The sequence below is a fragment of the Colobus angolensis genome, unplaced genomic scaffold (genome assembly GCF_000951035.1).
Source record: "Colobus angolensis palliatus isolate OR3802 unplaced genomic scaffold, Cang.pa_1.0 Scaffold108, whole genome shotgun sequence".
In the NCBI taxonomy this organism is placed as follows: Eukaryota; Metazoa; Chordata; class Mammalia; order Primates; family Cercopithecidae; genus Colobus; species Colobus angolensis.
In genome coordinates, this window is record NW_012111808.1 from 2,587,052 (window position 1) to 2,602,699 (window position 15,648).

At 38.0% G+C, this 15,648-nt stretch overlaps 1 protein-coding gene across 13 annotated transcripts in view; it reads right to left on the reverse strand.

Moving 5' to 3' along the window:
• TCF4 (transcription factor 4) overlaps positions 1-15,648 on the reverse strand; it is a 428,077-nt gene that overhangs the window by 39,379 nt on the left and 373,050 nt on the right. For all 13 annotated transcript variants that reach the window (XM_011949109.1, XM_011949128.1, XM_011949120.1 and 10 more), the window contains 3 exons: positions 15,223-15,328; positions 11,498-11,631; positions 5,125-5,257 (listed from right to left, as the gene is read on the reverse strand). In XM_011949109.1, the coding sequence (XP_011804499.1) occupies positions 5,125-5,257; positions 11,498-11,631; positions 15,223-15,328 (373 nt within the window). The remainder of the gene's footprint in view (positions 1-5,124; positions 5,258-11,497; positions 11,632-15,222; positions 15,329-15,648) is intronic.

Consider the following 15,648-nt stretch of genomic DNA (forward strand, 5'->3'; position numbering starts at 1 on the left):
GATCAAAATGTTCATGTAACAGAAATAAAGATGAAAACCAATGCATTTGCTTGGTAAAGACGTTATCGATTTCTACTTTTGGCTCTAATCAATTTATCTTGCCCAAGAGAAATATAATCAGTCCCTAAGTAGAGCTGTAACATACAAATGTGAATGGAAGATGAGCAGTTATTAAGAGGAACTGTAATTTTTTGTAGGAGGCTTCGACACTGCCTGCCACCCAAGTATTGTTCAGATGGCTTGAACACAGGTGGTGCTGCTGGCTAGAAGATGAAGCAGAAAGAAGGGTTTTGTATCTTGGGCTACATGCTAGACCACCCTCTGTCTCAGTCTCAGCTTTGGGGAAATGTTCATTCCCATTAGAACACACCCTCAACAAAACACTGGGATGAGTGGTGCCTTGGGATCAACTACTACAAATCAGAATTTGGAAAATGTGTTGCCCCTTTAATGCACACCCATCATCTAAGGCTGGGAACATCATGAAGGCATCAAAGGAATAAGAAGTACAATTCACACTGTGTTTGCTTGAGAGATGACTGCTTTCAAAGTAGGGTTTTCTAAACAGTGTCCGAGTGACCCTCATGTTATGAAACCATTAGAAACAGCATAACAATACCATGTGCTTATCCATAAAGATGACAAAAAGAGGGAGCATTTCCAGCACTCCTACTACAACCATTTCAAAATAAAAACTCAAGTATGTAGACTACAATGCACTAATTTTTAACAAGAGGGATTCCTAGGAATTCAAGGGGAAGTTGGGCTTCCTAATTGTGCACAGGAAATAGAGGAGATTTAAATCAAACTAGTTTATTGTTCTCTGTTAGTGATCTTGGTAACTAAGATGCCTTGACATTGCTGGATAAAATTCATATTACTCTTATGCTCTGTGCTTGTTCATCACCCGACTATTTCAAGGCTCAATATTCTTGTAAAATATAAAGTGAACATTATGCGACTACTCTAATAATAAAATTACTGTGAAACCAAGTCCTCAAGGGGAAAAGGACGTAATGTTTCTACTAGACAAGCCACATACTAACATGTCATTAGAAATGAAAGTTCTAAGCCAGATTAATTCAAGAACCAAATAGATATTCCAGGGTAATCTTTAGCATATGGTGTATTAAATCAATCTTGGTAGTCTCTTCCTTCAACACTGTTTGGTTTGAGGTTTAAAAACATGGAAAAGACCATGTATTAGAAAGCAGGCCAGTTAAAGACTAATAAAACAATAATAGTTATTATAACCATTATGTTAGTTATCTGACCAATTCTCTCTGAGGGCAAGGGAGTGTGTGTAGCCTCAAACCACAAAGGGTCACACCCTGTGAATGTATACAGATGGTATGTCCCAATGGGGAGATGAAGCATTCTCATCCTTGAGCAGTCTCAGTGGTCTGTGCTATGGTAGGAGGTCCTCTTACTTCTTTCCATCAGGAAGGGCTACTGGACATTATTGCAAATAGGAAGGAAATATGTCGCTAACCAAATATGTATGGTTACTATCCTGTAGACATTCCTATTCGCTATAGCTGGTATCTAATAACGTACTACACTTCCTCCTCCTCCGTATGTATGCTCAGATGCAGAGGCACTGAACTGCACTGCTTCTGAGAATGCCCAGTGGCATAACATTGAAAGAGTCTGAAGAACTGAGTAGAAGGTGCTGATGCTGGTAACTCCCAAAGAACCCTGACAGCTTCTCTCCTTAACTGGGTGCGCCGCCAGCTGAACTACTGTGAATCCATACTTGTGTCCCATACATTATATTCCTCTAACTGTAGGGCTAATTAGATGAACCTTTCAATTCAGAAAGGTCTAATATGATCTCCAGAGTGTGCCAGTGAGGCTTGAGAAGAGTAGTGGACTGTATGCAATGAATAAAATACCTTGTTCTACAATTCTCTTGAAAATCCATGGATGAATGTGTCATAAAACACACACACACACACACACACACCTTATTAATGTAATCCAAATAAGCTTTATCATTCTTAAGGATTTCTCAAAAAAATGATATTGGGTATTACAGGGCAAAAGAAAACAAAGCAAGAAACACGCGGTCACTCCCCCAAGCCAAACAAATAGTAAACCTCAGTGGACATCTTCCATCTCTGAGATGCAGAGGACAGAAGAAGAAGAAGGGAATGTGGTTACAGAGAGGTTCCTTTCTGAGAGTTCTAGAGCTTGTATCTCACCCCAGATGCACTGCGTTGTTCTAGTGTCAGTTCAGGACGACTGCTGACCACCAGAAAGACATAACATGACACTGAGATGAAGGACAGCAGCCCTCTTCTAAACTGAAAAAGCAGCTTCCTAAGATATCAACACCCTGTATGAAAAGACTGCACTGTCTTGCAACTTTTTACCAAGAAAACGTGAAAAATGTGATGTCCATGTGTTAGTGCTTGAACCCCATTCTTAAGGCATTAGTATTGCTTACAGTCATTTTCTACAGAATCGTGTGTAATCTCCAACATGTGTCAGGCTATGTGTTCCCTATTTGCCAATTATTTAATTAGCTCTGTTTGTTCTTTGAGATACAGGCAACGTAATATTTCTTTACTTCCTGCGTTTCAGAATGAGTGAGTATATGCCAAATATTTTCAAAAGTCTGCAGATGTATCCTATTAATCCATACTGTTTGTTAGGGAAGTATCACTAACATCAGAAGAGAAAGCTTCTCTTCTTGTTATACAGACACACTGCCATCACTGACTTCTACCACACTCGAAAAATCAAATCAAAGCCTAAGAGAACTTAAATGTGAAAAAACATGGGCCACTCAGACATCACGCAATACTACGGCTTATTATGCTTAAATTTTCCTCTGCATTTTCATGTACGCAATTGGTGAAAATATTATTTTAAAGAAAAGCATTCTCGAATGTTCTCCCTTAAAGTAACCTTAAAGTAATATCTGTATTTATGCATAACAATAAAGGTTTGCTCCTCCAAAACGCTGAATTACCATGTCTACCTATTTCCTGAAAGATTATGCATCTTTTTATCATTCTGCTGGTGGATTTTGACAAGTACATCCATTATTGTAAAATAATGTATGAAATAAATTTCTAGAAAGCCCTTTCCTGAGTTCTAAAAATCTCATACTTTTGTTTTTAAATTATAGCGCTTTTATTATTGTCAAGACCCTTAAATAAGGCCCTATGGTTTTTAACAAGTTAAGTCTATTCTCAGCATATAGAAGTCACCTACTGCTCCACTCTGGCTAGATCAACAAATGGATTCTCCTGTTCATCCACAAACTAATGACAATGACCAGCTAAAACCAAGCAAAACTCATTCCCACTGAGAGTTGTGACTAAGCTGTCTACAGCTCATGGAGATAACCACCCCATTTCCTGATACGTCCTTTCCAAGTCATAGTGCCTCTCTCTCAAGAGGACTGTTTTGCAAATCAATCAGAAAAACTTTTTTTCAAACAGCGCCTAAATATGTTTTCCTCAACTCAAGGTTCTGCTCCACCTTCATACCTTCCTAAAAAAGAAAATTACTCAAACCACAAGTAGACAGGAAATCTGTCATGTAAAAGGATGAATGACCGGTCATCCTTCTTCATAACCAGACCTCATGACTGCAGAAAGGGGCTTTCCATTTGTCAAACCACACTGAAGTGAAATATGCTTTTCTCACTCTTTCAGTTCTGCACTGCTTTCTTTCTTCTTGTTTTTCAAATCTGCCAAAACTGCATTGATAGCTAACAAACTTCCCCATGTGACCTCTGTCTGTAGCTCTCCAAGGTCAAACTGATGCAACATATTTGTAGAAGCTTGGTTAGGAAAAGTTAAAAAAAATGGAAACTCTCTCCTCAACTTGCTTCTTAGACACGATAGTGGAGTGGAGAGGTTTCGAGATGGCTCATCTCAAGTGTGAAATATATTACTGAATAAGCAGGGAGGGCATTATTGAGGCAGAAATTATATTTCCAACGTTTCAAAACACCTCTCTCCTCCTTCATGAAAAACGTTCCTACATAAGTGATTCACGGCACTTCCCCAAATTCTACACACTCTCTAAAGAAAACAAGTACAAAGAGCTAAGAGGACTCAACAGCAGTATTATTCTGTTGCGCAATCCTCTCTCAAAGACATACACTGAGTATTCTCCCCATTGACCCTCTAAGAGTGACATTCAGGCCAAGAAAGGAGTTAGTTTGAGCTAGAACCACAGAAAGTGACCACCTGAGAAGTCTGAGGTTTTAATAAGACCCTGGTGTACTAAGCTTGCTGCTCATCTGAACAACAAGGTGTCAAAGCTGGTTCAGAAGCAGGCAGCTATCTCCCCACCAACTCCACCTCTACCCTCCAGGGGCAGCTGGACATCCAGTCCAGTTCGTTCCTCAAAGTGGGAATGCTGATTGGGGAACCACCTGTCCTATGGAAAAGACCACAGTGAACATCACGATAAATGAGAGTATGATGGCTCAGTTCATGGGGGCAGCATTCTTCTTGAATCTTAACCTATTGGTAAATGTCCTTGGTAAAACTAAATAAATTAATTCATTAAAAGCAGCAACAAATAATTTCTGGCCAACTGATGCCCAGGCATCTCCTCTCTCATAAGTGAACAAATACTTCTTCCCCTCTGAGGGACTCCACAGTGTCACATTCTCCAGAAGATTAACCTCATGGAGTTATTATCAGTCACCTGAGAATTTCACATTAACCAGTCCTCGGAAGACATGGCACACCATGGATAAAAGCCTAGCACAATGACTGGATTTTTGGGAAGTGGTTGATAACTACCATTAAGAGTTATTCTGCTTTGTAGCTCCTAGTCTCACTAGGCTCGTCTTATGACTTTGTTCACTCTTTTTGAATGTGAAGAACAAGATAGTTTTGGTCTGTTTGAATCCTTGTTCAATCTAATGACTTGCGACGGAGAACGTAGTTAAATTTCAGTGTTTTGTGACCAAAAATATGGTTGTGCTCAAGCCAGTGATTTTACTTCTGATTGGTTCATTTGTGTGTTCATTCTGTTATGTGACTAATATTTATTGCCTAATTGCTATTCAGTTATGAAAGGGAAAAAGAGGTCCTTGATGATTAAACCCTGACACCGATTGTCGGTATCAGAATTGGCATTTCTGTGACTCACCCATTATACTGTCTGTCCCGTTGGCAGGAGGCGTACAGGAAGAGGTGCTGTAATGGTTTGTGCCACTACGATGGAAAGTGGACATCGGAGGAAGACTGGAATTGATGTCTGCTGAGGAGTGTGATGGATAGCTCTATAGCAAGAAGCAGAAAAAGGTGGCCATATTTAATCATAAGGTATTCAGTGAGTTATTTTCAAATACTTTTCTCACAACTCTCTATTTTACAATGGAGACAGCTTTTAGAATTTCAAAATAGCCAAGAATATATCTTGCTTAGATCTGACAGCTTTCATTTTTCAAATAGTAAGTTATACAGAAACATAGTTAGCTTGGGTTTGCATCAACTGTGGAGGAATATAATGGCAATGAGGGGCATTGAGAAATGATCACTATCTTGAAATCTGCAGATTACTGTTTAAAATCATCTCCAGGGTTTCAGCAGCATAAAAGACCACTCTACTATTAATTTTTTTATGTGGCCTGCTGATCAAGTGGTAAAGATTCCACTATATAATGAATAAAACAACATTATGATCCACAGGGCTTATATTACATTTCACCCTGACCTTCTTGAAACTAAATGTCAAAGACTAACCAGTTTCCAGTCTTCTTCTTCCCAAATTAAATTATTTTTTTTTGAATCCCAGCAACAATAAAATGTAGTAAATAAAAAATTTAAAAAGCACTAATGGTTAAATATCTCTCTTACTCATCAATATGTAATCATTGACTATACTGAATTAAATTAGGACCACATGACTTATTTTGGTTTGAGTCCTTTCTTTACATGCCCCACCTACAAGCAATCCTCATATAGCTGGCAATGAGAGAACATCTTTTTTTTTTTTTTTTTTGAGACGGAGTCTCGCTCTGTATCCTGGGCTGGAGTGCAGTGGCCGGATCTCAGCTCACTGCAAGCTCTGCCTCCCGGGTTTACGCCATTCTCCTGCCTCAGCCTCCCAAGCAGCTGGGACTACAGGCGCCCGCCACCTCGCCCGGCTAGTTTTTTGTATTTTTTAGTAGAGACGGGGTTTCACCGTGTTAGCCAGGATGGTCTCGATCTCCTGACCTTGTGATCCGCCCGTCTCGGCCTCCGAAAGTGCTGGGATTACAGGCTTGAGCCACCGCGCCCGGCCGAAAGAACAACATCTTTACAGAATCATTTGGTTTAAGACTCTGCTTTGAGCTTAATTATTACATTAGTTTTCCAAATAAGCTGCCTTTCCTGGGTATGCCACAGTGCCTGTAAGGTGGCAAATTAGTTGCAATCCACCCATCTGCTTGGGAATGAACAGATCACTAAAATGGACACAGTAATTTACAAAAACGTGCTGAGCTATTTTGATAAAAAGCAGCTTCAAAAGTTATTCTCATAGGCATCTGAATGTGTTATGTAAAGTATTAAAGCTAAAATACACTTTTTCTTCATATGCAATATATTAATGGACTATGAGTCTTTATTATATCATTATTGGAAATGCTCTTAAAATTGTCTATTTCAAAATTAGAGATTGAATATGATGCTGATAGTCACGAGTATTTAAAACCCAAGCATTTGCTCACGAGGAAGGAAATGATAGTCTCTTGAGTGTTGCCCTATTTACTCTTGATCCATCTTGAATTCTACCTCTTTCTTGAAAAGTCCCTAACTACCTCCAACTCTTCCACCATCTCTTCTCTCTGGGTCCCTAAGGCACTTACATTCTGCACTATGCTCTTTAACACTTAATTATATTTTGCTTTTCATTTCTTGCTCTTTCTAATGTATTTTCACCTATATTGTAAACTATTTAAAGGCATAGAGCTTATAGTTCTGCATCCCACAACCTGCGGCTAACTACTGAACACATAATTATACCATATGCTCAATGAACAATTGGTTAACAGTTAGAATTTAATAAACAGTGGATTGAAGTATAACTTATTTGAGAGCCAACTAGTGTAAGGAAATGAATCTATGTATTAGAGGTAGGATTTTCAATGATGCATGAATGTTTTTGAAAATATTACCTCTGGAAAACAAAAACAGCCCAACTTAAAGGACGTCAGTAAAAAAGTTGAGATGATGCCTTTACATCTTTCCAAGTTCCTGAGAATGCCTTTCAAATTTTTAAATTCCATGGATCTCTTTCTTTCCTTGACCCCAAAATTCCTTAGGCTACCTGTTAAACTCATTTCTACTTGCCATTTAATGAATGCCCAAGGTAGTCCATGGAATTTTCTCCAATGAAAAATATAGTGGGCCCATTCCATAGTACAGCTAATCTGAAAGCTTAGCAGGGATACAGCTATTTCTGCTACAGAGGTAAACACTATAAAAAAATGGAGGAAAAGAAACAGAATGTGGAAAAAAGAACAAAAAAAACAGATGACGGGCCGGGCGTGGTGGCTCACGCCTGTAATCTCAGCAATTTGGGAGGCCGAGGCAGGCGGATCACGAGGTCAGGAGATCAAGACCACGGTGAAACCCCGTCTCTACCAAAAATACAAAAAATTAGCTAGGCTCGGTGGCGGGCACCTGTAGTCCTAACTACTCGGGAGGCTGAGGCAGGAGAATGGCGTGAACCTGGAAGGCGGAGTTTGCAGTGAGCCGAGATTGTGCCACTGCACTCCAGCCTGGGCGACAGAGCAAGACTCCATCTCAAACAACAACAACAACAACAACAAAAAAGAGATGACTAAGTTTAACTTCACTTCTACACAGTCCTATTCCATGTGGAATTTCTGAAGAACAGACTAACTACAAATCAGTCCGAAATGTACAAAAATCAAAAAAAGAAGAAAAGAATTATAAATATTTAACTAACTATAATAATCAGAAGATGAAACAAAACAAAACAGATAATCACATTGGTGAGAATCTTTGGGCCCTTTTAACTTTATGTAAAATGGGCAGTAATTTGGGATTTGATGAAGGGTTAATGCTGAGTTCACAGAATAAAAGGAAAAATTAATCCCCATAGATTATAAAGATGGAAACCAATGGAATCCATGTAAATCAGTTATTTTTATAGATTCATAGAAAAGTAGATGCTGAAATAAACTAATGAGATTTATAACTAGATTATTTTACATTAAAAACTATCTTGAAAACTACTGTCATTCAGAGATGTAATAAATACACCAGAGAATAATGTCTCTTTTAGAGGATTTAGGGATCAACTATAAGAGGTCCTCTTAGTCTCTCAATCCAGCTATTACTGTCTTTCCTGCTTGCTACAAAGGACATGAGGACTGTGACAAAGTGTGAGGCTTTACATGCCTACTATTCGTTCATTTTAACTTGTGGTGCCCAAGAGTAGTGTATTTTGTGTCTATTAACAAAGTAACTGTTGGAAATGTTTCCATTAATGATATACTGGTTGATAATTCAAAGATTAGAAAAATATAATAACTGGTGCACATAAATAAGAATAAAATCATGCTTTGGGTTTGGGCAGGATTTCGCAACTGATCTTTTGTGCCACGTAATTCTTTGCTGTGGAAGCTCTCCCGTATATGACGTCATGTTTACCAGCACCCCTAGCCTCTATGCACTGGATTCCAGTAGCATCTAGTCTCTAGTTGTAACAATGAAAATGTCCTCAGACATTGCCAAACGTTCCCCAAAGGGAAAAACTGCCATCAGTTGAGAATTACTGAAGTAAGGGTTTATGTTACAAAAAAATACAAGACAACAGAACTTCCTTTAAAGGAACGTTCCAGATTCCTAGGACTGTTTCGCCCTGTAGTGCAAAGACCATGCCTAAATCATGCCAGACAGTGAGGACTCTATCCTGTTCTTAAAAAGAACCCTGCCAAGTCATTCCAAACGTAAAATCATCTACAACAACCCATTCCAAAGCTTAACCGCAAACTCCATTCATCTGAGTGATTTTGTGTGGGTATCTGTAACACAGTAATGATTAGCTGTGGGATTCTGTTGGACAGGCTAAAACTGTAAAGGGGATTTAAAGATTAAACATCAGTAACTCGACAGTTGCTACTGAAGTATGTGGATCTGAAGCTTTATAATTACACATTCTGTTATAACATGGCATAAAGTGATGAAGGCAATGATGTTTTTAAAATGTTTTATCTTTAGAGAGAATATCAACTTGGCCAAATTATCCCCCAAATAATCCAGGAACAGCACTTAGCTTTTTCTTAAACTATCCCTTTGTTTAGTATGGGGCTAGCCAGATGCTAAGAATAAAATTATAAGGAACTACCATTATTTTCTCAGAACTGAAAGGACACCAACTGCTACTGTATATTCAAAGTATTCTCAGTGTCAGATTCTTCTAAGCCACTTCAGTAAAAGATTTTCAGATGGTTAAATACTGCAAGTACAATAATAACTAGATACAATAATTCAATAGTTTCACTAACAGTGGGAAAATTCATTAGTATACATTACAAGATAGCTTATTCATGTCCCCTTTAAAACAAAAATTCTATTCTCTGAAATCTGTTAACTGATCAGATGAAAAATGAAAATCCTGTGTTTTGTGATAGGTAAATGGCATTGCAAATATAGCTTCTGATATAGCCTACCGGGTTACTACTTCAAAATGCTATTTTCTCTCTGGTTGATAATATTGTTTTGGTTCTGTAAGACTTTTTCTAAAAGGAATATAGTTGGTTTCCATTTTGAAATTACACTCTTTGTGCATGGAAGCACATTTGAAAGCTGCTTCCCAAGCAGTGAACTGGACTAGGATAAAATCAAATTGCCTAACTCAAAACTCTCGAGCATGACAGGAAAAGAAAGAAACACAGAAGGGAAGAAAAATTAACGTCAAATGGGCAACTCTTAAAAGAACTGAAATTCCAACATGCTGGTATAGTGCCTAAAACTTTTATTTGTAATCAAAACTTTCCTTGCTCATAGGACACATATAGTTTTGACGATGAGTTCCCAGAGAAGTGGAAAATGATGGTGGAGAAATGAAAATTTTAGCCAAGACGAATTCTAGCATAATAATAGTTGATACAGTTGATATTTCTCTAAGCTTTCACTCTAATATCTCCAAATAGGAGGTGGGTGAAGAGAAAATTTGAAAACAAGTCATCTGCTATTTACTGGAAATGTGCTGAAATGTAAGATAGTTTGTGATTTACACATTCAGTCTTGGGAGATGATACAAAAAGGCCCATTCCATTTCCATTGTTTGCCTCTCAGGAATGTACAGGCTAATTGACTACTAAGGCATCTCCACCACTAGGAACAACTAAATATGGATTTTCAAGGATATCAGAAATCTTAACTTCTGGAATTTTTTTGATTATTGGAGTAGGATATCAGATCCTGTTTCTTATATGTACTGGTTAAGCAAAAGAGAGCAAAGACCACAGGAATCCAGAATGACTTCCTTTATCAGAACAGAGACAGAAACCTACGTGTGGATATGAGAAGAAGAAAAAGGGACAAATGCAAGATGAAGAGTAGTGGCGTAAGTATCACCTAGGATCACTGGATTTCCCATACGCTTTCACATTTGTAGGATTTGAGGTTCACATATTAAGCTATGTTCTTGCGCAAGGGATTCAAATTTCATCTTATCTGCATCCCAAATCTCACTCAAGATCTAGGCTCTTTCCTCCCTTTAATGACAGACTTAAGTTCAACAGTGGATTCTGGGCTGTGGTGATATTTAAGGCTAGAAGAAAGTCAGTTGAGATGTTTTCTTCAGGATAAAGAGACATACTATAATAGATGAAGGCAGGTGATGGACAGAGTGCAAACGTTTAGTAATGAAAGACTTAACATTCTAGAGCCCAGCAGTTTTCACCTGGAGTGAGGCAAAACACAGTATGAGTGGCAGGCTAGGATGGGAATTAAAATACTGAAAAATGGGAATCTGATCTATGTAGAAACCTCATGGTTTCTCTTACTGATGGAAGTCTACAGAAAATATAAACTCCTTCTTTTGGATACATCACAACAGGCCAAAGCTGACATAAGCCAGTCAAGGGGAAATTAAATGCTCCTGGGTGATGCATATAACCTACTGACCATCACTCTGCCCTCTGCAGTACATCCTTTGAAACCACAGATAGCAAAAAATGACCAGGAACCACCATGTTAAGATTCTGTAACTTAAATAAGTATCTATTTATGTACTCAAGGAAGCTGACATTGTGATAAAGAAGGCACAGAGCAAAACACAATAAACAAAAGAACAATGCCAGAGAGAATCTGGAAAGATTTACAAAGGTGATCTGATCCTGTTATGTCTTTGATCACAGAAAGAATACAACTTAAGAACAATGGGTGTGTGCCATTTTTGCACTTATTTGCAGAGTCCTTGTGTACATGCGTGGAAAGACACAGGATGAGGAATAATAAACTAGCTGTGATATTCCCATTATTGTGTATGTCTGCCTTACCAAACGTTCATGTGGATGCAGGCTACAGTAGCTGCTGGACTGTGGAATATGAGAAGAGTTGCCCAACATTCCTGCATAGCCAGGCTGATTCATCCCACTGGAGGAGCTCCAAGGGTCACTGCTGTGATGGCCATCTGTAAAGGACAAAGAGAACCATGACTTTCTGAGGCATTCAGCCTTGCCTTATAGAATAGGGTTTCTTCATATACTTGAAAATGACTGCCTGTTGTGTTATTCATCTTTGTGTTTGTTAGCTGATTACATCAGAAGACAGTCATCATTTCTTCCCAAGTGGCTCTATATTGTCAAACAAATATAAACACTTAACAAAGTCAAAGTGTTCTTCGTAAAAATTCAACTGTAAATGAACAACAGAGCATACTTCTACCATGAATTATGTCAAGTCAGCAAGGTAATTACTGCTAAAGGAAACATTTCTTAGAAGTCTTCTAACCCTTTTTTCTATGAAAACCAACTAAAAAGTTAAATTGCTCCTAAACTTTGGGGTGAAAAGTATTTGAGAAATTACAAAGTTGACAAGTTTTAAAAGCATATAAAGAAGTATTAAATTTAAAAAATCTTAGGTTGAAAATGTTTAATTTCACTTTTAACATACGCAATAGAATTAAAGTTGGAATTTTAATTATATTATGGCATATAGAGATGAATCTCAAATATATAGTTCTTAGGATATTTTATTTGTATTTTTTGGTGTATAGGTATATAGCTATATTAAACTTCAGTAGCAATCCAAAGGGTGCACACATGCACTAGGTGGCTATTATATTACAGATAATTTTGAGAGCCTCTGGATTTTATAAAATGATTTATGAATTATAGAGGTTTAAAATTATATAAAATATCTTTCAATATGAGGTTAACCTTTTGTTAACACCATTATTAAAAACATCCCTACAGATTTTTTCATTCTCTGGGCCTGTTGGCCTACAGGTTATTATTAATAATTGCTATTGTTTAGGTTTGGTTTCCCAAGCTTAAGGGAAAAGATCTACATTACTGCTAAATTCATTCATTTTTTTCTTTTTTTCAATACTTTAACAAAAAGTATTGACTACTAGGTATATACCAGGCCATCAGATGGCTGTTAAATGTATAGCAGATATTGCTTCCTTGAAAAGAAGATTATTTTTATTATAACATTTTATTTAATAAAGGCCTATTAAAAAGTTAGGAGATAGAGAAGTTAAATCTGACACTGTATTTCATGAAGCTCTTTTTCACTGAGTTCTTAAATCCAGAAGTTAGAATTTTGGAACTGGACTCATTTCAGATTGGGGGGTACAGTTTGTAGATTCCTCTCTTTAAGAACCATGCAAGCAAAATCATGTCTGTGATTTTGACAACTTCAGAGTTTTAACTAGAAGATGGAAATAGAAGTTAAAAATAAGAGGCCACAGTAGTGAGTTTACAATATGCCCCAGACAGTTTCTGAGTATCTTTCACCTTAATTGCATATTCCTTCAAGTATTGAATTCTCAGGGCACCAAGTACCCCTCTACTGAAGGGAAGCTGATATGGGACAGGACCGTGATGCAACTGCTTCTGTGGCCACGATGTGAAAACACAGGATTTTTAAAAAGTTATCATTCACTTGAACTTTTGTCCTTAGATTATGAAGGTTTAAATATCACCTTAAATTCAAATATGAAGTTCAAGACCACTAACATTCTAAATAGATGGCACATATGACAAATAAATTGGAAACATATATCACTGAACAAAAGTCTCCTGACAATGTGATACACTGGGTGGCAATGCATTTAGGACTGTTAACACAGAATACTCTGCTTGATGCAGACTTATAAAAATACATATTTTACATAAATTATGCTTTTCACAGTAAATTAATATTTATCACATCCCATGATCTTGGTATAATGTTGTTTTGAAAGAATAGAATTAGACGTGTGCAAATTAATTGTGCTCATCATAAATGTCAACTCAATTTTTTTTTTGTTTGCTTTTCGGGTGTGCATATGCAGAGAAACAAATTTGTTCCCCATATTTTGGGTGGTCTGCTAGGGAAAGGAGCCTACTGATTTAATCTACCTGGCCTACCCAGCAATGTGCACCCTTTGAGAAAGTCACTTTCCTGGGCAGATAGAAGAAATGTATTCTTCCACCAATTTTTTCAATCGAAATCTGTTTTGTATAATGGATCCTTGAGCTGCCAATCTCTGTAAACACCTGTAGGACAATATCTCCCACTGCTCACAAAAGAGGGGACTGAAGCTGAGGTAGCTACTGTTTACAGCTGAAGGTGATAAGCTTTTCGTCATGGCACAAAACGCACCCAGGTGACATAGCCTGCTGTGTCCCTTTGAGAGTTACACCTAGAATGGGTCACAAAGATAAAGGACTTCTGACACATGAGCTCTATTATGTGTGGAACAAATTCTCTCTATTCCTAAGAGAGCCATTCCACCCAATTTTATAAATTTCCGTGGAATTTCACATGTGAACTAACAAACTAAAAGAGCTAACACACTGAAGGGAAGGAAGATTAGTATCTTTTAATGAGAATGACTTTGAGTGTGTCCACTATAATCAGGCTGCTTCCCTGGTACTCTCTGCCCCAAATGTGCTCCCCTTCCTGTGACACGACCCTTCCTAGAGGTGCATAAAGAAAGAAAACCCATGGCCCGTAGACAAGGCTTATACAAATAAGGTTTTCATACCTGGGCAAAAAGAGTTAAATTTTTGCACACAGGGGTTCTTGGTAAATTCCTCATCTAAATTCAGGGCATTAACTTGGTAACAAGATAATTACATTAGAAATAAGTGCCACACACATATCACGATGGAGTCCTTAGGAGCATCCTCCAAGTGGTTCATTCTTGAAGTAGCTGCTGTCATTTCAAACATCTTGGTCTTTTAAAAAAATTATTTATTTATTTATTTATTTATTTATTTTTTGAGACGGAATCTCACTCTGTTGCCCAGGCTGGTCTCGAACTCCTGACCTCTTGTGATCTACCCGCCTTGGCCTCCCAAAGTGTTGGGATTACAGGCATGAGCCACTGCACTCGGTCACATCTTGGTCTTTTTTGAGCAGCAGAAAGGTATACGCTATCCGTGGCAAGACTAAAAGCTCAGGGTAGGGACACGCATCCATGTATTTAAACATACTGGACAATTCCGTATTTTCTATATTTGTCTTCTCCCCCAAAGTTGGGTCTTTTATCCTAAACCAGTTACTATGTTGGGACAGAACTTTCACCATGTAATATTCCAGTCTGTGGTAGGTTACTTCATCTTGGAGCCTTGTTCTTACCTACGAATTAGTAAGTGGATGAAAATTTTACATAAGGTTATACATTAGGCCAACTTGCTCCCAGCTGGCTAAATCCAGGATGTTCTAAACATACATGGAGATGAACCACTTCTAAACTAACAGCTATACATCGTCTTGGGGATGGTGAATATGGTGAAATGGTTGGTAATGTGTGGAAGACCAGCAGGAGCATCGGCTCTAAGTGAAGCAGATCAATCTAATCTTAACCCATTACTGCTCAAAGGGGTTTAATTGTAAAGAAAGGCCTAGTACAGTTTTGATTAATAATCAATTTTTAAGGAAAGAAGAGTATGACTTCAAAAATTCTACACGTGTCTACTATTCCACTTCTTTTGCCCTATCTGTGACATTAAGTGACCCAGGAAAATGCTACCCTGTGGCCTTTCCCTCAGAAGCAGCAGCATCTTACCTTGCATGAAGAAGGAGCTAGGGAAAGTGCTGGTTGCTGGTTTGGAGGAAGGATAGCCTGGTGAGTCCCTATTGTAGTCGGCAGTGCTTGCTGATGGAGCATAGACCTGCGGAGAAAGAACCAACTGAGTTTTGCTTTTTGCATTGAGCAAAGCATCTCAAGCTCCACTCTTTTATAAGAAGTAGGCAGAAAGTGCTACATTTCTACCCTTTCCAGTTTAAATCTGAACAAACCCTAGAAACAGTGCCCTTTCTGAACACGCTAAAATAAAAACAAAACAAAACAAAAGCTCAGTGTATTTGTGTGAATAGAAAATAACCAGGTGTGTTATATTCCAGTCGATGTAAACCATGTCTAGCTGTAAATACGCTGTATAATGCCCATAGGGTAATTCTGTGAGTCTAAGCACTTCTTTCTTTTTCTTCT